At 43.7% G+C, this 27303-nt stretch overlaps 1 protein-coding gene across 7 annotated transcripts in view; it reads right to left on the bottom strand.

Annotated features, from left to right (window-relative positions):
* CDK12 (cyclin dependent kinase 12) overlaps positions 1 to 27303 on the bottom strand; it is an 83568-nt gene that overhangs the window by 10896 nt on the left and 45369 nt on the right. For 2 of the 7 annotated variants that reach the window (XM_032319618.1, XM_032319619.1), the window contains exons 13-17: positions 25952 to 26404; positions 21676 to 22093; positions 10052 to 10161; positions 9372 to 9515; positions 5544 to 5643 (exon numbers count right to left, since the gene is read on the bottom strand). In XM_032319618.1, the coding sequence (XP_032175509.1) occupies positions 10065 to 10161; positions 21676 to 22093; positions 25952 to 26404 (968 nt within the window). In that variant the 3' untranslated portion in view covers positions 5544 to 5643; positions 9372 to 9515; positions 10052 to 10064. Of the gene's footprint in view, positions 1 to 5539; positions 5644 to 9371; positions 9516 to 10051; positions 10162 to 20201; positions 22094 to 25951; positions 26405 to 27303 lie in introns of those variants that run through there. The other 5 variants (XM_032319620.1, XM_032319621.1, XM_032319623.1 and 2 more) reach the window with 5 other exon arrangements.

Raw genomic sequence — 27303 nt, 5'->3', positions numbered from 1 at the left:
AGAGGTTGCTTATCTGAATTTTGTAGACAAGGAAAGTAGGGCTCAGAGAAGTTAACCCAGAATGCTTACAAGGTAGCCCAGTTGTTTAATGGCAGTGCTGGTGCTGGAACCAGCTTCCTGGTTGGGAGGCTTCATGCCTCCCAACCTTGTGATCTAACCATCAGCTACTACATTTAGAAGGACTGAGAAGGGGTACACTCCCAAAGCTAGTGAAAAAATTGCACTGAGGCCCAAATCTGGAGAAGCCACAAAAAAGTAATCCTGTTTTTTCAATTCTCCTTGGTTGGCACAGACTTAAACTTATTCCAGGCAGGGAAAAAAAAAAAAAAAAAATCTCTGAAGTATCCCTGTTCTGAAGTTTCCTATCCCATGAGTAAGTTTTTCCATAAGTCTGCCTTCTACCTTTTTTTGCTAAAATCCAGTCCCTCTTCAAACCCTCTTATTTCCAGTGGGAACAGCTGAATATATGACATGGTAACCTTCCATGAAAGGTCCTTATACAGGAGGGATTGGAGGAGCTTCTCTTTCCCCAATTCTGCTGAAGCTATGACTAAGATGTTTCAGTCCTCTTGGTCTCTTGGATTTAATCCAAGCTATCAAACCAAAAGATAAGAAGGAGAAAATGGGTCAGGAAGAAGAGCAGAAAGGAGTAGCCTAACCAGACCAAGGAGACCAGCTTGGAGAATGGTCTGGGAATTTCTTGGGACCTGAGTGCTGGCTTGGGGTAAAGACAGAGTAGGTAGTTTCTTCCACCTGATTCATCAACCAGTTTCATGTTTGACATTTACTTAGTTGGGAAAGTCTGGCCAGCATCCCTCATGCCACAGTCTCTTGTTAGTCTTGATATGACATCTCTACAGAAAGGAGAGGGCTGGGGATTCTGCCTCTCCACATTTAATCCTGTTTTAATACTACTTCACTGTGCTTGTTCAGGACCAGGCAGACCAACTCGGGGGGCTTAGAGATGTCCAGGGAAGAGAATCATCTTATAAGGAGGATGCTGGGGTCCAAAGCTCTCTTCTCTCAACATGAGAGTTGGAGTCTGGACACACAGACTGGGGAGGAGCAGTGTCCTCCCTTCCTCCCTTCCTCTGCAAACCATTCTACCCTGGTGGGGCCTGAGCATGCCCAATGCTCTCTTTGGCTTCCCTTGCCCCACCTACCCTATGGACAGGAGAGGGTTAAAGGCATGGTATGGGCAAGCTATAAATTTCCCATCAGTGTGGGGAGAGTAGGACTGTTGGCAGGGAGGGGGTTGGGCTTGGGGGGGAGGGGGAGCTGGGAAAAAGCCAGGAGGTTGTCTCTAGGTAACAATAAACACTGCAAGCAAGGAGCAGCTGTTACACTTACTCTCTCTGCATCACAATGCTGAAATAACACTAATAAACCAGTGTGCCCAATGCACAGGCATACTTGCATTTAGGGCCAGGCCTCATTGCACCCTTGGAGCAGCCCTCTGCCTCAGGTCAGGGGCCTTGTTGTTAGTGGACATACCAGTCTTGGCCTGGTTACTCTGGTGGGGAGGGTGAGCACTAAAGAGTCAGTTTCCGAGTCAGAGTGGCATTCTCAGAGTTGGGGGGAGGCGGCAAAGGCTGGGAATTCTGGGTTCAGATCCTGATGGCATTCACTAGTACAAAGAGTTCAAATGGGGTAACTCTTGGCTGGGTCTTGGGAGTAGGGGAAGAGAGAGAAAAGTGTAGGGAACAGACAACTATTTACCATATCTTCTTAGACTCAAAGAGGTGAGGTGGCCAGGAGTAGAGCTAGCTGAAGGGAGGTAGAAGAAAAGGGAGGCCAAGGAGAAAGTTTGAGAAAGAGGAAGAGTGTGTGGTATTGAGGAGTGATTCTACTATCTCTCCTGGGTCTAAACTCCCCACACTTGCCTATATCCACCTGGGGCACCCAGGCTCCCCTCACAGCACCATTTCTATACCAGAGCCCAGTGATGTGTTGGCTCAGTTCAGGACTGAGCTTTATTATCAGTATTCCAGCGGGGGGCCCTGGGCTCCCAATGTTGCCAGGGAGAGCTGGGGGAGTAGAGAAGGTCTGTCTCCCTAGAGGAAGAGTGGAGAATGAAAAGTGGCTGGTCTATCACTTTCTCCAACCAAAACCATCTCTGGATCTCCAGAAGCAGCCCAGCAGAGAGCACCCCCTCACCCCAAGCTGGAGGGCTGCGAGCAATGAAATAGGCAAATGAAAATGGGCTCTGTCAGAAAACTCTCCTCCTACTTAGCCCATCTTTCACCGCACTATTGTCTGGATACACTTGTACCAAAGATCCCTGTTTCCCTTTGCGGAAACAAGGAGGTCCCTTGGACTGAGGTCAGAGGCATGAATGGTTCTCCTGGTCCACCTTCTGGCCCCTTTCTGCTGATGTGATCTCAAACACAATATCCTCCCATCCCCATGACTCAGAGTAGGGAAGATGTACACTGCCCACCTGGCCTGTGAGGGAAGAGGCAATTGGCATCTTTGATGATCTACGGTGTCTGTTTCCAGGGAAGAGGGCAGTGAGACTAAGCAACAGTCCTTCCAAGGAGGAGTTGTGTCTGCCTGCACATGTGAATGCCCAGGACCCTCTGTGAGCCAGTGCATATACAGGGTACTACCAGCTTCGCCTATCCTTTCCTCAATGGAAAGCCTCTTTCTGGGAATGCTCAACCTCCCCTCATCTCTTCTGTCCCATTTCCCTCTATTCTTTCATAGCTGGAGCCTCTCCTTGCCCCACAGTTCAGATGAAAGAACCTCATCCAAATAGCTCAGAGTTGGGGAGAACTGGGGTAAAAAGAGAGCTCTAACAAGCCTGGGCCCCCTTCCCCTCTGTTTTCATGAGCTGCCCCCATTGCTATGAGTCACCAGAACCCCGAGCTCAGGGGAGCTGCCAGGAGCCTTCTCCTTCCTTGCCCTCCAGTGAGGCAGATATGCACCCAAAGGACCCCAAGTCCACCATCTTTCTACTCACAGGGCCACAGTTTCTTCTCTCATCCCTAGGAATCTGCAACACAGACAGACTGAGATGAGTGAGCAAAGGAGTGTGAGAGACCCCAGCACGTGCTCTGTGCAGGAGCAGAGAGCCGGATGCCTGCACGGCAGAGCAGGACTGCCAGCCAGGAGAGCTGGCACACTTGGGCACACAGCCTTGTCAGCATGCGAGCGGGGGTGCCGGAAAGGATGGGATAAAGAGACTGTTTCAAGAGCAGGTATTACCTCTTGGTTCCCTCTCTGGTCACTGTTTCTTCTCCTTGGCCTCCCTGGGTGCTGACAGATAGACAGCATAGTACTGCCACCTCTGAGATGCCTTCTTTCCCCTCCTCCCTGGTCTGGGGAACTAGAGAGGGGATATGTATAACAACTTTTGAGGTGTCAGGTGGGAGGTTCAGACATCCAGATCTACACTGAGGGAAAAGGAGGAAAGGAGGAGTCCTGTCAGAGTAAAAGCTAAACCCTGGGCCAATATAGAGCTCCTTTTTCTCCAAAGTGCAGGGCATTCTGGGTGCTGCTACCTCTGCCTCCCACTTACTTCAAGTCTGTTCCTCTTTCCCAGCAAAGGCTCAGCAATCTTTCTAGACTCCAGGCTCCAGGCTCTGATTCCAGGGCTGTAGATCTGGCGTCTTGCCTAAACCTTGGGATTGTGAGGCAGGGCCAGTGGGACTCTGGGGAGGGAAGCCCTGTTCCTTAGAGAAACATCCAGAATCTAGATCAAATGCTTTAAGGGCCTTTTGGACCCTCCAATATTGGAGCAGGGATGGAGCAGGGGTGGAAAAGGGGTAAGAAAGGGCCTACCGAAAGCCTGACACCCTCTCCCCTTCTTCTTTGCTGTTCTTCTCCACTGCTCCTGCTCTGTATTTCAAAGAAGAAACAGTAGCTCTGTAAACAAGAGCCTCTAATAAATCCTGTGAATAATAGTCAGTATGAACGGCCTACCCTGGGTTAGGCAGCCAGCCCCACAGATGGGACTACAGGCCTCAGCTCCCAAATTTCCCCTCTCCATATTCTCCCCCTTTTCAGGCTCCTCCTGGACCTTCCCAGACAAGAGAATCTTCCTTTTCAATTTCCTGGCACAGTTCTCCTCCCAGATCCCACTACTATAGGCCCTTGGAAGCAGGGGAAGAGGCAGATGGATTCTTTCCAGACTGTCTTGAGGGGATGTGAGGGGTCCTTCTCATTTATTGTTTGTAGAGAAGGCAAGGAGATGATCCTGAAGGTCTAAACGTAAGACAGGGTGAATGTGGGTCACGTACAGAGGCACATCCTGCTTTTCCTCAGGGACTTTGGGGATATAAAATGGGATACTAGGGGTGCCTGGGTGGCTCGTGGGTTAAAGCCTCTGCCTTCGGCTTGCGTCATGATCCCAGGGTCCTGGGATCGAGTCCCGCATCAGTCTCTCTGCTCAGTGGGAAGCCTGCTTCTCCATCTCTCTCTACCTACTTGTGATCTCTGTCTGTCAAATAAATAAATAAAATCTTTTTAAAAAAATGGGATACTGGGGCACCTGGGTGGCTCAGTGGGTTAAAGCCTCTGCCTTTGGCTCAGGTAATGATCCCGGGGTCCTGGGATGGAGCCCCGCATTGGGCTCTATGCCCAGCGGGAAGCCTGCTTCCTCTCCTCTCTCTCTGCCTACCTCTCGGCCTACTTGTGATCTCTGTCTGTCAAATAAATAAATAAAATATTTTTTAAAAAATGGGATACTAAGAGAGAAGATAATTCTGGGATTAGGGGAAAGGTGTGATGGCTTGGAAAGTGTTATGAAGTTTCTATCCACACTGCTTTCCATGCTCTGTGCCCACCCTTGTCTGACTCCAGCTTACTCTCATGAAGCACAGAACAAAGAATCTTGAATTTCTTAAGGAAGGAAAAAAATGCCAGGAAATGCCACCTTTGGCAACCCGGTGGGAAAGCCCCTTTTCTCCTTCATTCTTTCCCTCCTTAACCCTAGTGTCTGAACAGTGAGTGGGGATGTGGACAGCTGGAAACACTCCTTCCTCTCCATTGTGCACCAACACTGCACAAAGTCAGATAGGGCTTGACTAAGTACTCTGGGGCCATGGCACCGCATGAATACAGAGGCATTTCTGACTCAGCCTTCAGAGCCTTGAATTTTAACCCTCTCTGTTTAAGGCCTAGACATGGGACAAGAGGTGTAAGACCACTCTTCAGCATAATTTTTTCTAGCAGTTTATACTGTGACAGGGAAACCTGTAATAAGATCTCAAAGGAGCTCAGTATTTAGTCACTTTTGCGAAACTTATTTCCTAGTTAAGGAACTAGGGTAGTTGATACATTGTGGACTTTACAGAGTATAGTAAAATCCCATGAGAGTGGGGGGATCTCAGGGATCTGTCTACTTGGAAGCAGGGGAACAGATGAGATGACCTCTGGAACTAGGTGTATGAGGGAAATGTTCCTCCAACAATGCATCTGCCCGACTCCCCTCACTTGCTTCTGTCTTGGAGGCCAGAGATACGAGACTCCAGTAATAATCCTGCCAGTCCTCTTCCCTTGACTTCCCTCCCCAAGCCCTACCTACCTACCTACCTACCTACCTTGCCTTGGGTTCCCAGGAACTCTCTGAAGCCAGGAACACAAAGCAACTCCAGGACAGGATTCAAATGATTTTTCCTCTCTGGGTCTCCACTTCCACATCTGTAAAGTGAAGTGTTCGGCAAGATGAACTCCAAGTTCTCCCCTTGCAGCAGTAAGCTTCTATGAGTCACACCCCAAAGGCATCAGGCCTTACATGCTTTTCATATAACCTCCAGGGCACTTCTCCTATGTCTGAACATTCAGAAATATCTTTAAACCCTGCCCTCCTCTTTCCTCTCATACAGTCTCTGGTTCTATGGTCCCTAGCTCTTGCCCTCTCTCTTCAAGGACCTCAAAACTCTGTCCCTACTTTCCTTTCAGTTTTACATCATTCACAGGGACAGGCCCAACTGGACAAAATCCTAAGAGCAAGAAAATTGCCTTACCTAATATCCTGGCTGAAATTTTGGGCCTCAGACCCAAGTCAACTAGTATAGTTCTATCCTTTTTTGGAGATCCTGGCAGTTGGGGGGAAATCCTGGCAACTAACCCCAGCACCACCCCTCCTCCTCCACCTCACTATTCCCCATGCCAGAGCGCAAAGTGGCCAGTGATTGATGGGCCTGGGTTCCCAGTAACCGCACCCAGTGGCCCAATCCTCCTCCCTAACCCAATCCCTCCCCTGTCCCTATTCAGAGATCAGATTGTCTCATGTTGGTCCCTGAGGTCCCATTAATTAAAAATACATCCAATTAAATGGCAGGTGAAAACGTGCTATTGGAGCTCTCCACCCCCCCGCCCCAGCTTGGTCTCCCCCCTTCCTTTTAAGGCTCAGCTGTGCTTTGAGCTGAGAAAAAAAAGAGAGAGAGAGAGAGAGGAAGAAAGAGGGAGAGAGAAGAGGAAGACATCGGGGTGGGAGGATGAAGGGGGGTGGTGTTATTTGAACCTCTGCCAGGGTAGCATGTGCCAGCCTGGGAGGGTGGCACTGTGCCCTGGTGTCTAATTTCTGGAGGTGTGAGTAGGTTCAGTCAGCTGGGTACCCACCTCCATTTCCCTTAAAGGGGCAGAGGGAAGTCAGAGGGTGTGGCTGCTGTGCTGCCCTCCCTCTGGGCTTGGTAAGTGAAGGGCAGATGTGTAAATGGTAGAGGGCCCTTAGGACGGGGTATGATGTTTGGAGGTTGGGAGAGTCTGAGGCCTCCATTCTTGGCATATCCCTGCTCTTCCCCAAACTGCAAAGAAGGCAATGAGAAGCCGGCTGGGACCCAGGTGGCAGGGCATGGCGATGCTCTCAAGCTAGGCTGTGCCTACCCCTACCTACAAGAAAGCTGAGCCTAACAGAGGGAATGAGGAAGAACAGAGCCATAATTTGGGTGGGAGCAGATGGGTCAGATAGTATAAAGTATACAAGGATGGATGTTTGTGTGGGCACCACAACACCCAGCACCTTAGAGGTAAGACGGTCTGGGTCTGGAGGACCTGCCCTGTTTGCCCTTTCTCTAGGCAAATAGCAGCGGCAGGCGTGTGAAGTCACCTCAACCTGGCTGCCTGGCACGCTGTGAGCAGGGTGTCTCCCCTGACAAGCACTGATCGCTCATTTTCCTTCACACTTACAGTGTCCCCAGCATTTTGTCAGGTAAGGCATCTGCTCCACCCTCTGCCCCCCCAGAAAGTCCTGTGGCCCCAAGCAATGCAAAGCTAGTGGGCACTGAGAGCTATTGCGAGAGGAGCTAGGAAAGAAGGGATGACTGGGGGGGTGGAGCTCAGAACCCAGGCACCAGTGGGGGTGTCTGCCGACCCAGGGCCCCCGCCTGGCCTCCTTGGCAGCCTCAGTACCTCCTCACTTCACTTTAACGCTAATTGGAGATTTTAATCTGCGCTGCTGCTCTGCTCGGGGTGCTGGGGGGAGCGCCAGCTGTGCAGTAATTCCAGCAGCACCGACTGTTTAATCAAGCTGTCCTCCTGGGGAGGGGCCCTCGGGCACGGGGGTAGGAGGGAGGAGGAAAACCTCTGTCATCTCCCTTAGCCTGTTCAGCCTGGAAGGGCTTCATGAAGACTGAGGATCAATTGTGGGATACCTCACCCCCAAAAGGGCCCCATACAAGGTCAGTTTAAAGCTCACAGGCCAAGGCATCCCCTTCCCCACCCGGCTTTCTGACACCTTTTTTTGAGGTGTCCTCCAGCCACTCAAGCTGCAAACGTCTACTGGACCATCTTGAGTTCTCCAGGTCTGTGATAGGGGAGGTGATGGCACACAGAAGGCTGAACTTTCCCATTCTCAGCCCTCTCCCCAACACTCTCTCACTAAGAAAGATACTTCTCTCCCAACAATTGTGAGATTTTTTTTCTCTGGAAACCAAAGGTACCCCTACTCTCTGGACTAGAAAGCGACTGTTTAAGAGGCAGGGAGACAGTGGAGGTGTTGGAGACAGCGGAAACCTACTACACCCTGAGGGAGAAAAGCACCTATGCAAGATGTTTGGTGCCCAGAGCTGGAGGCTTCCTGAGTTCAGATGGAAACATACTGAGATGTCAGGCCACTAGGGCAGCCTGTTCAGGGTCTCAGGCCATTTCTAAGGAAGAGAAAGTGGTATTAATCATTCTTCTGGCTTCTTGGGGCCTGGCTCTCAGGCTCTCTCAGATTGTTTCTGATCCCTGTCTTGAGGAAAGGGTGCCCCTGTCACCCAAACTCCTGTCTGCTAAGGGGCAGGAGTTTTAATTGGTCAGCAGCACCCTCGTGTGGCAGAAACCAAGACTGCAGCTGCCCAAGTGGCCCTGCGGCTTTGAGGGATCAGACACCAAGACTGACATCTGGAAGGGCAGAATTATGAATGTTGATGATCTCTGAGTCATGAAGGTACTACCACTCGACCACTTCCAGGGACATCTCCTGCATTCCCATCCATCCTGCATCCCAGGTATGTGTCAACCAGGGAGGGTGTACATTATCCAGGGCTGGCACCTATTAGAACTGCTGCTTGTGGTAGGGGTAAGAGAGGAGCTGCTGAGAGAGGAGGCCTAAAAGCAAATGGTAAGCTGATGTCACATCCAGTGGCGGGAGCGGCTGTGGCATCCCTACCAACTTTTTACAGATACCGGATAATGCCACATGAACTATGTCACCTGAACTCCAGACACTATCACCTGGTGATGGGCTTCTTTTCTTTTTTCTTAAAGATTTTATTTATTTATTTGTCATAGAGAGAGACAAGCAGAGCAGCAGGCAGAGGGAGAAGCAGACTCCTCAATAAACAGCGAGCCTGATGTGGGACTCAATTCCACACTTGATCCAGGTCCACCCTGGGATCATGACCTGAGCCAAAAGCAGATGCTTAACGGACTGAGCCACCCAGGTGCCCCTGGTGGTTGGTTTCTGCTGTATAGTAATCTTTTCTTACTCCCAGGAGAGGTCTGCGAATGAATAAAGACAGATTCTCAGAGCCTGAGATCCTTGTCCTTGGGAATAGACACCGGATAAACACAGCTTTCCCTCGAAAGATCAAGGTATTCTCCAAGTATGCCAGGCCACTGGGCAGAATGGATATTTGGGGCTTTAGACTTTCAGCCCCAAGAGAAGTACTGCCCATCATTAGACCCTTACACTCCAGGGTGAAATATCATATTTACTGGTCCCTTATTCCCACACCCACTAAAAGGGGGAAATCATTCTGAACTATTGGAAAGGGGTGGATATTTAATCCAGCTAAAGATTAAAACTGGAAGTCACAAGGCAGAGAGGTGAGTCACTAAGGTCTTCCCCTTATTGGAGATATTTAACAACAGAGAAAAATACTTCCAGAAAGAAATACGACCCTGTTTGGGGTTAGTGGGCAGACAGAAGAGCCACCTACCTGGCAGCAAGAAGGGTGGGGGTGAGCACTGGAGACTCCTGACCTGCCTGGTTCTGGGCAATGAGGCTGAAGAGAAGCAGGCTTGTAGGCCTCTACTTCTTGTGTCTTATATATTATCTGGACAGGTGGGAGCTCCCATCAAATCTGGAAAGGAGGTAGAAAAGTTGATGAGAGGCAGTAAGAAGGGACAGCATGCCCAATCCCACTCAGAAAGGGAGAGAAAATAGCTTCTTGGGGAAGAAGGCAAGCCTGTGTGTATGTGTGTGTGTGGTGGTGGTGGTGGTGATAGTGATGGGTAAGTGGGATGAGTGTTGTAGAGGAGAGGCTAAGAGTAACGAACATCAGTATCCCACCAAAGAGGAATACCCATTAGCAAAGTGGGCCAAGAGGAAAGAAGAGGAATGAAATGACTGTCAATATTAATAAAGAGGGTCACCTACTCTAACCAGGGGGAAAAACTTAATGAGAAGGTAGGATACCATAATAGCATCAAATAAAAAGTCAGAGAAACTTTCTGGATCTCTTCTGGATATCCAGAGTTTGGAGTCTGGAGAAACTTTCAGAGATCTCTTCTGGAGATCTTGGGAATAAGAAACTTCCCTGAGACTAGTTGTATGTAGGGGGTGGGGAATTCCTTACAAAAGTGTACCTGAAACCTCTGATTGGTCTTAGGTCCCTACCTGGCTATAGAGTCTATGAAACACTGAACTCGTCAAGAGCTCCAGATGCCAGGTGACTGATGGATTTCACCAAATTCCTCAAGGGCCATCCTTCCTGCCGCTGCTGCCACCTGTAAAGGAAAATAACAGGTTACTTTAGACATGAGACAAGGGACTAGACACCAAAGAGAAATTTGGTCTTTCACCCAGGAAATAGGGCCTTAGTAGGTAACAGTGATGGTAATGGTCACCACTCTTCCAATTCCCTCAAACCTGAATTCACAAAGCCTGGAAGGATTAAGATGAACCTTAAGTATGCGCCCAGAGAGAATTATAACTGCTCTAACAGTCATACCTTCTGGGAACCAGCTCCCAGTCTGATAAACTAAAAACAATGATTCCTATACTTAAGAGATAAATTAGAAATTCAACAGAACCAGAAGCTGTGAAACTCAGAATTATAAAGGGTGATGAAGGTTCAAGGTTAATGCAAAGTTAATGCAAGAAGGTTACTCAAGAGGAGGTCATCTAGTTTTAGATCAGATCATCATCGCCTTGTCCAAAACAGCTTCTTCAAGAATGACTGGGAGGCAAAAACAAACAAACAAACAAACAAGAAAATCCTAGACAGACAGACAAAATCCCAGACAGAAAGGAGGTTTGTGAGGGGACAGCAGACTTGATGCAATTTGGACAAGTCAGTCTAACATACATACTCCCTATGTAGGGAGGAATCTGCATGGAGACCAGTTCAAGTTCCCCCAATATTATCAATGATGGAGAAAATGTAAAGGTTATGTACTAGGATCTGTTTCTTTGTCATCAGCATACAATGTTCTTTTTGCAGACCCACTGCCCCTCTGACCAAGGCTTATAACTCTATCTCTAAGCTGCCCAGTGGTACCTTTCTCTCTCCAAGACTCTGATTCCAGCTTAGAGATTCTTTAGCACTTCCCTCTACACACATCACTGGCTCCCACACTCGTATGCTCAGAAGATAAGCACTAGAAAGGATACCTCTCAGAGAGGTCCAAAGAGGGATAGTGTCAGCACCAAAGTGAGATAACTTCAGAACCTGCTGTGCTTGTTCACTAAACACACTATTTAAGGCTTAGGTCACTGTGGGGCACCACACCACCTTCCTTCTGCCTCATCAAAGGAGAAAAAACAGACAACTCAAACTTAGTAAGGGAGAGGACTAGGGGGTCCCTCCCCCAAACTCGTTTCCCACTAATATCAGAGAATAACTCATTTGTTTCCTAGAAGGTGAGGCATGTTCTTCCTCCCTTCCTTCAGATTTTGCTTTTCTATAGTTATATTGTAACGCAAAAGAGCCTGACTGGGCCTCAGAGGGTTTTTTCCTTCTGCTTTCCAAACCTCAGAGCTGGTGGCAAAGTGCTCCTGGAACTTGGGGGTAACTCTGGGGGCATCAAGATCTTTGGCAGCGGCTGCCACTTGCATCCCCAATGAACAGAGCTCCTGACTACATAAAAATTACAATTGTACAATTTGGTCATGGAGAGATGAGTCTTTGAGGTAAAAACACATAAAACTTCTCAGTTTTTCTACTAATGTTTTTCAAATCTACCTTTCCCCCTCCAAACCTCACAGCCCACCTTCCCTTCCTGAGAAAGGTCAGTGCTCACGGGAGTTGGCAGTCTTAAGGTCAGGGGCTCTATACTCAAGTAGGTTAAGATTCTGGCCTCTTGGACTCCAGTCTTGGCTGGCTGCCACCAACTAACTCACTATGAGATAGTGGGCAACACATTACCCTTCCCCAAAGCTGTTCCCCACTCTGTACACTGAAAGAGTGAATTAGGTGATCTCTAGGGTTCCTTTCTAGGTCTGGCCCTCTGTGATTCTGTGAGGAAGGAAACACCTCCTTTTACCAGGAGGTGAGGGGTTCCTGCCCTTCACACCTTCTCTCTGGGCCGCTGCAGAAAGAAGCTCCCCTAGAGATGCCTGCTTTTCTCATGCTGGCTTAACCAAAGGGACAAATGAGGGAGTCCCAGTAGGAGGCCTTCTTTTCAATGCCAAATTCCTTCTATTATGAAGAGATGTTAAGACGGTGATCTGACTCTAACCCTGAATCTTGACAAGGCAGAGAAGGAACAAGGCAGATAGATGTATGGAGAAAGAGTGTGATAAGCATGCTGCCCAACATACAACTGAGACTATCTGAGCACACGCTTGGCTTTGCCCTAGGGAGGACCATGTATCAAATACAACTGCATGTGGAGGGAAGAAAAAAGCAAGGACATGTGTAAATACATCCAGAGCACTGACATAAATGTCCCATTAGCACAAATACACTCACTACCGTTCTCTCCAACTGTAGGCCTATACCTGCCTTGTAAGAAGCTATGGTGTGTGGGGGGACCACATCCCAGTCTTAACTCCTCCCCAAAGTCAGAAGGGAAGAAATAGTGAGACAGGAGCTACTTGGCTTCCTATAAATTGTTTTGTCCTTCCTCACAGCTGCAATCAGAAGCTAAGGGCTCCCGCAGGCCTTGTTCTGATCTGCTGCAGGCGATGGAGGGTTTTTGAAACGGAGAGGACTTGGCTGCGGCCCCGTTTCAGCTGCCATTGGGGCTGGCTAATGGGCTCATTCGGGAAGACCCCCGCCTGCTGCACTAAAGAGTCCCCCGTGGACCCCCTCCCCAATCCCAACCCAATTAATAAATGGGGGCTCCCACTTTATGGCTCTGGGAGCAGGAACCAGAGATACAAATGACCCCCAGGGAGGGACAGAAAAAGGCCTTCCAAGAAACAAGCCAGAGAATTGTGCATCCACAGGCACATGCTGCCACAGGCTAGTCATATCCCATTTTCAAAACGTTAAAGGGGAGGAAACTGGCAAAAAACTATTTTCTTTCCTAGATCTGGAGAGGGATAGCATTCTTAAAGTCTGCGGGAACACTCCAGCAATAAACTCTCTTTCACCTGGATCTCCCACCTGCCCAGGGCAGAGTGCAGATGATCATCTGGACGCACACCACACACTTCACTATTTCCTAGGGGTGCTGACCGCTCCCCCCCAGACCTTGAAATACTAAACAAAGACGTATCCTATCAATTGGTTAATGAAGTAAACACTTCCTAATTCTTAAAAACAAAGCAGCTACCTCTTTCCAAGCTCTCATCACCATCAACAGGATTAATGTCCTGGGGTCATCTCTCACATCCAAATTATCATCAAGCCTTGCTAACTCCTATGGACCCCCTTCTTTTCTTCTCATTCTCTTTGTCCCACTCAAGTGCAAGCCCTCAGGGCCCCATATCTGGTCAAGAAAAAAAATATCCTACCAAGATAGCTTCCTTGACCCAGTACATCTGCGAAAGTCCTCAACATCATATTCATTCCATCATGCTCTGCTTCCTGCTAATGCTTACCAAATCAAATCTGAACTCCTCATTCAGGCCCACAAGACTGCTCCTCCAACTTTATTTCTTAATATTCTTCTCCTTTACCATCCTGAGTAGTTCATTCATAGCCTTCTGCACAAAACACACATAAACATTTTTCTGTAAGTTTTCTTCATCTGAACACCTCATCTGTTCCCCTATCTTCTTTACTTTCAAAGAATCTTTTCTGGTTAACTCTAACTTTCTGAATTATTTCTTGGCTCTGGCTACTTCTGTACTAGGTTGCTATTTTATTTTATAGCCTGCATTAATGTGCTGACTTATAAATACTGATTCTTTACTTCTCACCCAAGTATAAGACCCAACTCACTTGATCCAGAAGCTTCTTTAAAAACTGAGATTCTCCCTTAATCTTCCCCAGAAGTTGTCCTGTACTTACGACATGACTCTGCTAATGACATTACTGGTCCCTACCGAAGCAGCCCTCGTGGTACAACACTTGGGATATCATATCAAACAACGAGGAATAAAATCTCATTCTTAATAGCAATATATTCAGGCTGCCACCTGCTCCTATCAACATTGAACTTGACACTGAGTCTTTCCAAAATTATAAATTGTTTCATGACTTCAAAGTGTGCTACAAAACAAAAACCCCAAAACAAGCACAGTCACCAAAGACATTTATCTCCTTGATTCTTAGGATATGAATACCATTTTCTTTGAACACCCCATAGGATGAGATGCCCCACTTTTGTTCCTTATTTGTAAGATTAATCTAATTCTCAGGTTGTGGACTGATTTTCTAGAATTCAAATCAACACCAAAGCCAAAAGTAATCTTGTTCTCTACTAGCTCTGCCTCTAGCCTACCTCTGACCATCACATTTTTGGAAGGTCCCCTGAAATAGAGAAGTTAATCATGAGTCTCAACTATTTAGTGGGTACTTCCTTAGATTAACCTCACTCTCAAACACTGACTCTTCAATTCCTGTAGTTTAACCCTATGTAGTTAGACAGGAAAAAGTGATCTGCCACTCCCCTTTATCACCTACTTACTGCTCAGAATAATAAGAGGGATTTTCCTTTTACTCCTTCCATCCTTTGGCCTCAAGGTGCTTGATGATCAAGATAATAAAAGTAAAGCATTTAGCACAGTGCCTGACACATGATGAGTTCCTGGACAACATTAGTTCCTATTCTCTCCCTCCTTCTTCCCCAAACCATAGGTTCTCAACCTTCCTGGGCCTATTTGTTCACTGGCTGAAGACAGCATTGAACTAGACAAACTAATGTCCTTTTGTAGTTCTAACAGTCTGTGACTCTAATTCACATATTCTGGTTTGTTTACTCTTCTACACACTGCCTTCACTTGGATCTGAAAAAAAGGAGAGAGGAATAACCCTGATTTCCAGGTTAGCCTAAAATACACAAAACCACTTTCAAGAGTTTTAAAACTCCAAAAATACAAGTAACTTTTTTAAAGTGATGCATCCGTACCATCCCTTCCTCATTTTTTTTTTCCTTCCTCATTTCTTAATTATTCTCTTGAACTACATAGGTAGCAGTGGGAGGCAAAATTTCCCATGTAATTTGCCTGATATAATCAAGCTTCCCGAAGTGAAAACATCTTCAAAACATCTCCCAACCTAAGGTTCTAAGGCCCATCCTCCAACCATAAAGGTAACACTACTGTAATCAAGAGGAACTCTTTACTCAAGGTGTTGCTTTAATGGGGCCTCCCTAAAATGAACCATGAAACTTAAGGCAGTTATCCCTTTTAACTAGCCCAACCATAATTCTTCCTTCCACCCCATATCTCTATGTCTTCTTTCAAAAGCAAGTATACCCTAAGTGTCTTTCTGCAGCCCAGCTAACAGACTGCTCTACAGATCTCCTTCTTCCCCTTATTTACATCTCCTTCTCCTATTGCTTTGTATTGTGTGAGGCCTTTGGCTCCCTAACATAAAATACAAATACTGGTAATAAGGCCACACTCAGAAGTTCCTGAATTTATAAAAGGGATCAGACTCCTAAGTTTTCTCTAAGTCTTTGAATTCAGCTTCTTTTTTCCAGGGCCCAAAAGCATTCGAAATTGCATTACCCTTGGTAGGAGGGTTATCTGTCTCCAAGTCGATCCTCACCTCACCTACAAGGTATGTATTGTTGTAGTTCTGAGACGCAGGAGGTAAAAAGATCCTCTCCCTGACATGCCATCAGAACAGGCTCCTGAAGGTAAAGAAAAAAACATCCTCCAAGACCCAAGCTTTGTTTTTCACTTAGCTCTGTTACATTGTAGCCTTTGTGGGGTTTCTCTGTGCTGCATCTCTGTACAGATGGTTTGGCTTGGATAAAATGCCCTTCATTCCTTTGGAACTATCAACATTATCTATTGTTTACAACCACACCAGAGCAAAACACCTAAAAAATCCATCTATTTCCAAGTCCTAGGAAAACTATGTCTAAGTGAACTTGTTTTATGGCTATATTCTCTTATTCCAGAGAAGTATGCTGTGGCTATGGGCTACAAATTGAGTAAGTTTCACTAACATGCACCCATCTAGAGAGTATTAAAGACAAACTTCATATCAGCCCCTTTCTCTCAGCCTTGGACTAACTTTTGAAATAGGTAGGAGAGCAATTCAGTGGCCAAAGCATTTTGGCACTTTAGTGATTAATCACCAGGGCATCAAAGCAATCCTCATCTGCTTTCTTACGGATAGCAGGGCCCTCTACTCACTCACCAAGCTTTACTTCCCACAGACACCATCTGCAGCTGAGCTCAGAAATGTCATCACCAAAAAACATGTCTCAGGATATGAGGGAAGAGGATGAATTGAAGTGTTGAGACTCCCTGCCCTTCCTAGACCAGTAAAGGAATCTCTTGTACCCCACACAACATAAATTAAAAATCTCCTTAGTAATAAGAAAGCATGGTTATTTTGCTTCTTCCCTCACCTCTTGCCCAGTAAGTTGAGGATCTGGAATAGACATTTGTCTTCTCAGTTGCCTCTATTACCCTTCAAAACTAGGAAGCACGAGTAACTCTAAATATCTTGTAGGATTAAGCAATCAATACCTCTGGTAGGCCTAATGCATGCAAGGTGGGCAGTGAGTGAAAAACAGGAAATGAAAAGTGGGTGGACAGGAAATGGAGATGGCTGCACATGGGGAGGAGTGGTAGAGTACCCCCAGCAATTCCTCTGGGTGTCATATTTCCCCCATAGTCTTTCAACCCTACCTTGAAGTAAATGTTCACTTGAGAGTATTCTTAAGTTTACAGGAACATTAAAAGTATCCCTATAGATGAGAAATGCCACACCTGGACAGTAAAATTAACCAGCGTGTCCAGAAATGCTCACCTTGCCTCCCAGACAACCAAAAGACTTAGCAGTTTCACCTCTCCCCTGGAATGGTTGAATATTTACTCACTTGAGAAACTCCCCACTTCCATTCCACCTAGCCCTTTAGGATGACTAAGTTGTGAACTGAGAAGTAACTCCATACCTGAAACACAGTCAAACTATGGGGAAATCTTTAATAACAAAGGAAATCCCAGCATGAAGAACATTAACTGTTAACTTCCTTGAGGCAATAACTTTACCATTATAGTTAAGGATACCTGTCTGGGAAAAGACAGTGCTTAAGAAATGTATATACTGAAACAGCATGGTCTTTAATTAGAAATAGCCTTGGCTGTGATAGAGGGAAAAAAAAGTCCATGTTAGTTCGGTCCTCAGCCTTTAGGCCCAGAAATTAAAAGACTGCCACTGCTATGAAGTGCAAACAATATTATCTAATAGGTTGAAGTTCACACTCCTAGTCATGAATCTGAAATTATAATAAAGACCAAAACCAAATTCCTTTTCTCTGGAGGCTAACCAGGAACACAGGATTCCAAGAATTGGAACAATCTTGAGCTTTCCATTCTCATTCTGGGTAAAGACAGCCCACAGGCAAGGGAACATCATAAACTTTGGGGATTCATAAACAGACTGGCAACCCTCATCACCAGTATTTGAATTCATCTTCCTAATTTCCTTGTTCTGGTGTACCCTTTAACTTTATATGATTGCTCACCCCACCAACAACTTCCTGATAACCTATCGCTCCTCTTCCTGTCTTCTAATGGGTTTTATTTGCTGTCTGCCTACTTAGGTCATAACTTGCAGGACTGCAGCATACACAAGGGAAATTTTAGTTCTGTGTCCTAAACCATGAAAGAGATGGGAAAACAATACTCTCCTCAGGTGGAGACAGGAAAGATTTTGAAGATAATAGGAATTTTACCCTTATAAACAACTTTACTCATTTCCTGGATTGGCAACACATCAGGAAATCTCAACAGTGCTAGGAACACTAATCTCCATGCCTACGCTACTCATGGTCACATAAGAAGTGGTGGGGGGTCGTTATATTTAAGAGACTATTCTAAACAGCCTCTTACCAACTTCCATTGACAAATTTCAATGACAAGTTGAGCTAAAAACCCACTTAACTCTCCTTTCAGGAGGAGTCAGGGCACATGAGGCTCAACTCTTTCAATGGCCTGGCACCATCATTTGTGTAACTATTTCTACTTAAAAAGAAAAAAAATCACCTTACAGTTTCCCCAACTTTTTTTCTTCTCTAGTTCCTAGCCTTGTGTTTTGAAGCACCTCTTCAAACCCTGAGAACTTTTTTTAAAAAAATATTTTGAGACTACAGAGATTCTGAGACAAAGAACTCCTAAGATAAAGTGGAGGAAAAAACCCTTTACATGCAATTAGATCTGCTCAGAGGCTACAGGTTAAGAAGTAAATGCAATGGAGCAAAAGTGGTATAGTAACAGGAAATATTTAATTTTCCAATCTCCACTTTCCATTTTTATAAACTGAAAGAAAAAAATTTAATATATTACAAAATATCTGTACATAGACAAGGTACACCCGATGTGGGGCAAAAACAAGAGAGAGAAGGAATACAGTGTCAGGAACCTAAATCAGGGAGAATGAGGTGGCAACTGACACTTTTCTGGTGCAGCATTCTCTCTCAAAACCTGCTGGTAACCATTTTAGTACTGTAACTATAAATGCATATTACACACACATACACACACACAGTGGCTGGGTGACGTCTATGGCATAACCTAACAAAAAGTCCTACTTACAAATTTGTGCTACTGCCCTGCTTTGAAAAGTATATATCTGATGTCATTTTTATCATTCCTATGGACAGTTGAAGAAAAAACTAAGGAACTGGGTCAAACAAAATTGTTTTCAAAACCACAAAAATGATCATGGTCAAACCAGTTTTGCCTCTCATTCACCAACAGCATCAGATTTCTCATCTGTTCAAAATAATGTATTTAATGGACTTATCTCCCATGGTACAATAATTAAAACAAAACAAAAACCACTTTTGAATATATCTGGGTTTGTAATTTTCTAACAGTCAAGTTGAAATTCTGCCAAAACTTTCCTTCATTTATAGATAACATAGCTGAAAAATTAACAAATACCTTTTCTTCCTCCACACAGATTCCAGGATTTCTTTTTTCCTCTGCTTTTAGAAATAGTCAAAATTACTGAACTTTTTTCACTGTAAAGGCTTCACTCCCCAAATGGGGGTAGGGGGTGAGATGGAATCACACACACACACACCCCCCATACATACACTCACCCCCTTCCCTAGTAGTAAGGATGAGGGAATGGAGGCTTAAGTATATTATTTAGAATATTTGGCATAATTAAAAATAAAGGATGGGAAGGGGGAAGGAAAAACATTACTGATGACTGCTGATAACCAGAATGTAATTAAAATATAGAGAATTTTATTCATATTTGATGGGAGACCAGTTATTTTCACTGAATAGATACCTTTGAAAGAATCCCAGGCTTAAGTTCTTCAATCAAAAATGGGAGTAGGGCCCAATGCCTCAAATTCAAATATTCTAAAATACAAAGGCCCATGTCTGAGGACTAAGAAGTCAACAGACAAAACGTTTAGGTGAACTGTAATGGAATTTTTCAATAGAATTTTTCAATCTAATTGGACACACTGGTATAAAAAGCCATCAATGCCAAAATGGCTAGAAGGTTCTTCCTCTAATCAATGTTTGCCCGTGAGGGCAAGGCCAGACCAAAAACCAGAGAGTAATAAAGAAATACACACACCGGATATCTACCTATTTCAGTAAACAGGGGAAAATAGTCTTCATGTAAGTATCTGAAGAGGGTTCTTCTTTCTTTAAAGTTTTTTTTTTTTTATTCGTGCACCTTTCTCTTACAAGTAGTTTTTATTTTTTAATATAAGAACTTGGCATTGAAACACAAAACTTCACTTGAGTTCTGAGAACTATACTCCAAGATGCTGAAGCATGTTTGCCTTTTCTTTGTAAAAGGGCTCTAATCTACGTTTCACAAAGGTCTAAGTCTGTGCAGATAATTTATATGAATGTGTATGTTTTTAAAACACATTATATGCTGGTATTCACATAGAAATGGAAGCCAGAATGAGAAGTCTCCCAAGTTATCCCACCCTGAAAGCCCTTCCCTTTTTCATTTCCTGTTTATAATAAGGCAAAATTCTTGCCATGAAGTCATAATTTAACCCCTTTTACCAAAAAACAAAACCAAAATCAAATCTCTCTAGAAGAAATTCCCCAAAAGAATTGGCAGGATATACATGCTGAGATGTGTATATGTCAATACTGTTTCTTTCTCATGGCCTATTCTTTTAAAATTTTTAAAAAAAGGTCTCAGATATTGATAGATTTTCAGAAAAATATGCACCCTAAACTAAGTTACATTTTCATGTATTTTCAGGATGTATTTCTTTTCTCTTTGACAATAATGCTCTGTTTCAAAGGTTTTTTTTTGACATAAAAATATATGTGTAAACAGTATGCTAACTGCTCTTACTAGCCCTCTAGTTATGGAGGCATCATCTTAAACCCCAGCTCAACAGCAATGTCCTAGGCTGTCTGCATTTATAAATCAACTTCACCATCAGAACATGGTTTTAAAAAAAACAAAAACATTTTAGAATTGAAAAGTTACAGAGAACAATATAGGAGTTTGAATTTCCTTTCCTTTATTTCAAAAAAAGTAAAGAATTATCCCAGGTTCTTGGGCATCTCAACGATTAATTTTTTCCAAACAAATGCCTCAAAAAGAGACAGATAGAGAGAGAGAGAGAGAGAGAAAGAGAGAGAGAGAGAGAGAATGAGAAACTCTATAGAGGGGGTACAAAAAGGAAGAGATGGGGTAAATCTACCTACATGCCCAAGAGTGCCTCTTTCTACCACCTGCTTCATGTGCAGGGAGAGGGGCATGTCTTTTGCCAAAGCAGAGCAAACTTAAAGGATGAGTAATTTATTTGGAAAAAAGGTTTATGTTCAAGATGCTCAATGGGGAAAAAAAGAGTTCACTTGAAAGCAAAAATGTGAGATGGTGGAGAGGAAGGAAACATTTATTTAAATCAGCCAGTCACTCTCTTTCTCTTATAGCAAAAGCCTAAGAGTAGCTCAAATATTGTGAACACTATTATCTTTAAAGGAAAACAAAACAAAACAAAAACAAAATTCAAAAGAAAGAAATCATAAAAAAATCCCCAAATTTTAAAAACTTAAAGAGAGCCTCTCCTGAGCCATCTCAAAATTAAAACTGTTCTCCTTTTCTTCTGCTCAAGAAGTGCAGGCAAATGAACTAATACAACATTTACTTTTCAATTTAATGACCCTCTCCACATTCTCTACTTGTATCTACTAGGTAGAGTTGAAGTAATTGTTCTGGCTGTAGCCCATCCAGGGGGAACTGGTGCCAACATCATTATTTTATAAGTCGCCTGCTAGTAGCAAGTGAGCAAGGAATACAACAGACAGCTTTGCGGTAGCCAAATGCAGATGATTACCTCGCTCTGGCAAATGATTTCATTAATGTTTCAGAGGACTGGATGGAAGGATGAATAGGGAAGGAATCTTTCAGGACACTGAAGTCTCTGGGTTAGTAAGGAACTCCTCTCCCTCTTCCCCCTCTTGGCGGGACTCTTGTAGGCCCCCGATAGAGTTTTCCGTAAGCAGAAGACTGAGCTGGGCCCCCCCAGTTAAGGCCTGCTCCTGAACTGCTGGCTCCAGTGTTTCCTGGCCCCAGCTCCCCATAGTTCTGCAATTTGGTCTCTGCATGTACCACAGAGTTGCTGCTTCCCTCAGCCTTCAGGAATGGTTGCCCGACCACTGAGTGTAATGGTAAGGGGACCCTGGCAAAACGGAGGTCCTGGTCCCCTGGGAACTGCACTGACCCTGTGCCCTGGTAACTGCTGGACTCCCCAAGGTGGCTCACAGAGCCTGAGAAGGTCCTGTTCTTCACCAGGGTCTGGGTCAAGGATTCTGTCAAAGCTGGACCAGAGTTGCGTTCATCAGTGTCAGTGGCACTGAACCCTGTTTCAGGCCCATCAGTGTTTCCGTAAGTCCTGTTGGGATGGGGTCGGGTGGAGTATTCCATTGGTCTCAAGGCCTGGTGCTCATGTGGCAGGTGGCCAGGAGGCTCTGCTTCAGGCTGGGATAAAAGTTGCAGCAAGGCGGCTGTCACGGCTGGGTTCAACTCCTGGGGGGCGCTGGAAAGATCGCCTTCAACCAGAGGGGGTGGAGGTGGCGGCGGTGGAGGTCCGGGGGGCTCAGGGGGCCTCTTCTCTGGTGGAAGAATGTGAGGAGGACATGCTGTGGAAGGGTTACTTCTTTTAAACACCATCTTAAAAATCACATGTGATTATAAACACAAACACACACACACATACACACATACACTGACCAACATAAACAAATATCAATACAAGTAACCATATATATATATATAAAGAATAAAATCTTGGGATCAGGAAATTGCAATTTATAAATAAAATCAAGTGATTAAAATAAAACAGTTGCATTATGAATCTAACAGCTGGTGTAAAAAAGCTCATATGTTTCAAATGATTGTCCTGATTTTTGTCTGAGATTTCCTCCATTTCCTTCCTTAAGGAACTGTTCTAATATGTAGGCTGTTAGCAGCCTCCCCACCCCTTTTTGCTGTTGGATCAAAACATTAATGAAAATAACGTAGAAAGAAGGAAGATGAGAGGAAATAATACACATGTTGTGGTCACATTTCTAGCACATAATCTCGTTGTACAATAGAAGACCTTGCACGGACTTAAGCTAACACATTTTACAGAACATTCGATGATATAAGGTTAACACCTGAAATAGAACTTAAAAGAATATACAGGAGAGATGAAATAAAGTAAAAACCTTTCATCACCGTCACGTATAAATATACACTTGCTTCTCCAAACTTTAGTCCCCTTTCCCCAAAATCACATTCTGAAGGAAGGGATATTAACCACCATTCTGTCATTCAGCTTTCTATGTTACAGTAATGATAGATTAATCTATCATATTTTCTATTTTATTTCCCAACCTCTTGCATTTTTTTTCCATGCTATGAAAAAAATCACTATAGTAATGTCATGCAGAATGAATGGGCCATTGATAAACATCTGTTTATCTTGGAGATGGTGACAAGAACTGAGTATTTAGAAATGTTGAACTTATATACTACACTCTGTCTTTCCAAAGATCTTTGTCTTTCTTGAACCACTCCCCACATTCCCACACCCGCACGCCCCAACCCCCCTGTTGGCTAAATTTACCTAAGCATGGCAATCATTGTCTGGTAACTCCTGCCAAGGCTGGAGAGTAGAGATGTAAAATGGTGTGAGTTTGAGGACATACAAAAGCAAGTACAATCAGAACAGTGTTTTTAAAGAGTTAGGAGTCAGCCTGCTGAAGAAAAGGTTTAATGTTTTGGGGTATCTTCCAAAGGATTGATTTTTCTGTTCCCTATGGAACTGTATTTCTAAATGCCCATATAGTCAATTCTTTATTATCTGAGCTACTGATATAAGAGTCATTTACTCAGACAAGCCAAAAATAGTTTTTAGTTATAAAGTATTTTGGTAGCATATTTACCACAATTATATTTTGCAAAGACAATCAGTAAATTAAGTATGTATTCTTTCAGCATGCAGGTGAAAGTACTCTGAAAACACAATATTATAACGTTGTACCCTGGAAGGATAAGTTCAGGTGCTATATGTAACATATAAGTAGGGGGGCCAACAGTCCCAAGGTTGCCCGGGACTGAGCAGGTTTCTCAGGTTGCTGACTTTCAGTTTTAAAACCATGACAGTTACAGAGATGAGTTGGTCACCCTGTATACCGTACCCACCCAAGTTGCTTGTTGACAGATCAGTTGTTTGACTAGGTCGTAGGTAAAAATGAATTTAAGGACAAAAAATTAGCTATAGAAAACTCACAACTGAAAAGAAGATATACTGAAATAGGAGAGCTAGCTGGACTATAAACATCTATAGATTTTGGAGCTTCTTGCTGCCATACTATATATCTCACTACATAAGAACATCTCAGTACCACTTATATTTTAAAGTATTTTTGGACTATACATAAAACACCAGCTTTTTTAATACCAATGGTAAACAACTTTAAAAATGCCTTACTGCAAAAGTAAGCAAAGCTAAACTTATTCTTCCAACTATACTACTTTTCATACTTGAACTCTGCCTTTTATGTAAATACTCTGTGTTTCAAGAGAACTAATTCTTGAGTTCAAATTCACATTATGAGTATAGAAACTACCTCAATGTAGAAAAGCAGATTGTAAAGAACTATTAAATAAAACTTCTTAAAAAAATAAAGAGCACATTTAAAAAATCATACTATTATAACATTTAGTGTTAATAATATTTCCAATTCTTAACAGTCTGTACTAATGGAGGGAGTTATTAATGAAATGTATAAATAATTTAAATATTTTGATTGATTTATTAAATTCCAATCCTAACCCTTTCCCCACACAAGTAAAGAGTAGCTAAACATAGCCAAAGTGATAGATTTCCACCTTCTCTGGCTTATTCAGTCTGCCCTCTGGTGGAAATGGTAATGAACAGTAAAACGGCCAAAAGAGAGGCAGCAGCAGGGGAGAAACAGAAACAGGAGAGATCGGGAAAACTGGATAATCTGCGGGTAATAATAAGGATTGGTATTTTTACTCTCCTTTGAAAAGTAAACCCAACAATTTCTGGCCATAGGCCAGGCCTTAATTTTAGCTCAATCTCACCATTTGGCTGACAGCTTGTTAGCTCAATTATTGGGTAAATTTCTTTCAATTCCTATATTATTTAATTTGAATGAGTTCTTCCAGGTATTTTGATTATAGCTGAATTTTTCTGCTGGGGTGGGGAGAAGAAGGAAGGTGTGGGAGAGGAGGCAAAAAGGCCTGCTTTGATTCTAGATTAGCTTTCTCTGTTATTTCATGTTCTAGTCTCTTAAAAGCAACTGGAATCAGTATGACAGGAAAACAAACTGAATTAGAAAACAAATTAAAAAAAAAAAAACCATATTAAGAAAAGTATGCCAGTCCTAATTCTGCCTCTGCCAATAATATGGTTCCAGCAGTGAGACCATAGGCAGGCTTCTTGGATTTCAGTTTCCCTATCTGTAAAGGGTTTAATTTTATTTATGTTATCTTCCAGTTTTAAAAAGCTTTGCATGTGTGAAAAATAACATATATTTGTATACCAGTTGAAAAAAGGCATATACTTTCTGCACCATCCCATATGAAATGCGAATGTAGGACAACCTAAAGTTGAAGGTTAGTGTACCTCCTCAGCCCTTGTGCCTCTTCTCATTCCCCAATTCATGGGGTCTTCATGGACAGCGAAAATTCCCAAGTTGAAAACACTTTCACATAAGTAAGCATTTTGCAAAAAGACTGTGAATGAGAATTAGAAAATTTAAACTTTTTTTCCTCTAATAAAATTGTGTGGTGTGGTCACGCCAGACCAAGGTATAATATATTTCCTTTTCTTAGATTTTTCTTTACGTAACGCTCACTTCCTAATTTGGGGTCCATTCAATTGTCTCTCTTAGGAACACAGGTTTTTAAAAAGCATTTTTATACACTCTAATTTTGGGGGAAAGGAAATGTATGGTGTTAGTTATCTACTTAGAAATATTTCTATATTACTTCTCAGGAGATTAACAATGGCATTTTATTAGAGGTTTTTTTTGTTGTTTTTTTTTTACTGTATCTTTCAGGTAAGACCGGTATCCAGTATTCACTACACTAGAGTAAAATTTACTATTTGTACAATCTGATGATGATTTATTTGGAAGGCAGATTTTCAAGTGCTAGTACTAGCTGGCCACCATTCTCACAGTGATTCAAGATGTATCACTAGGTATGGTTGTGGTTTCCTAGGGTTAGATACAGAGGCTTTACTTACCTACCTCCCAGGAAATGGAAAAACAATCAGTATATGAAAAGTGCTTTGAGGAGCTCTGAGACTTAAATAGAAGCCAGGCAAGAAATACATCATTGGGTGCTATGTTCTCCTGTAGGCTAGGTTACAGAAAACTGAAACTGAGGCCACTGATGTGAAAAAGAAAATGTTAAAGAGATTTTTAAGAGGATCAACAGCACCTGAGCTCAATGAGATTCATGACCGGTCTGTTTACCTGCTGCCTCCTCCTGTGGCATTGTGGGAGTTCTTCGGGGCCCCTGTGGCCCACTGTTCTTGTCACTGCTGTTTTCCTCCAGGCTGCCTGCTGGCTCCTGGGTTTTCATCAGCTGACTCAAAAGAACTGCCAACATATTCTGCATGTCAGCTGGTGTGCTTGAAGCTTCAGAGCTTGTCTGTTCTGCTGAAGGCTGGACCACTAGGGCAGGAGGTGCCTCCTTCAAAGACTCTTCTGGGGCCAAGGGCTCTGAGTCCTGCTGCTGGGAAGTGGCTTCAGTTAGGGCACTGATGGATTGGTTCAGGGCCTCCAGCTGCTGCTGCATCTCTGGGTTGGAGTGGATGTTAAGCAGCTGAGCCATTTGAGGGATGCTCAGGTCGGTTTGGCTCTGCAGCAGATTCAGTAACACTGCCAATTCACTTTGATTCAACTGCTGGGTGATGTCACCGAGGCCTGTGGACAGACAGTGGAGCCAATATAAGAGGATGAGGCAGGTTAAGGACCTCTGGCTTCTTCAACTGGCAAAAGCAACTTACAATATTCAAAGTATTAAGTTTCATTTTGAATATCTCATTTTTCATGCCTCAAAGTGTCATGACAATTTGTTATTCTTTATATTTTCACTTCAAAATACAGGAACAAGCTAAAACATCTCTGTACTGTGAGTAGAAGTGATCTCATTTTATCTATATTCTTCAAGATCGGTGACTTACAACCCTTATTGCACATCACAATTACTAGGAGAGATTGTAAAATTCAGATGCTTCAGTTTCTACCCCCAGAGATCTGGCAATTATTCAGGAGTATTTACTTTTCAAGCTTCCCAGATGATCTGAATGTGCAGCCAGTGTTAAAAACCAATCTTATAGGTGAACAGGGAAAGGAAAGTGAGCCATGGAAAGAATACCTATAGTTCAGAAAAACTGATGGTACCACAGGACAACCACTTTATTATAATTGTTCACTATTACACAGTTTTGGATATATTTAGATCAAATAACCTTCCACAGAACTAACTACCTTTAATAGCAATTGTGATTTAAATGATTAGACTCTAAGAAGGTCTTAGCAAATCTAACATAAACAGGGCTCCAAATTACATATTAGAAAACCATGGGTAAGGAATGCCTGGGTGGCTCAGTGGGTTAAAGCCTCTGCCTTTGGCTCAGGTCATGATCCCAGGGTCCTGGGATCGAGCCCCACATCGGGCTCTCTGCTCAGCAGGGAGCCTGCTTCCCTTCCTCTCTCTTTGCCTGCCTCTCTGCCTACTTGTGATCTCTGTCAAGTAAATAAAAAATCTTAAAAAAAAAAAAAGAAAAGAAAACCATGGGTAAATGAGCCTTAAATTTGGC

This window comes from Mustela erminea, chromosome 18, assembly GCF_009829155.1.
Source record: "Mustela erminea isolate mMusErm1 chromosome 18, mMusErm1.Pri, whole genome shotgun sequence".
NCBI lineage: Eukaryota > Metazoa > Chordata > Mammalia > Carnivora > Mustelidae > Mustela > Mustela erminea.
The sequence above is the reverse complement of the archived record's forward strand: the minus strand, read 5'-3'. Positions and strand labels throughout refer to the sequence as shown.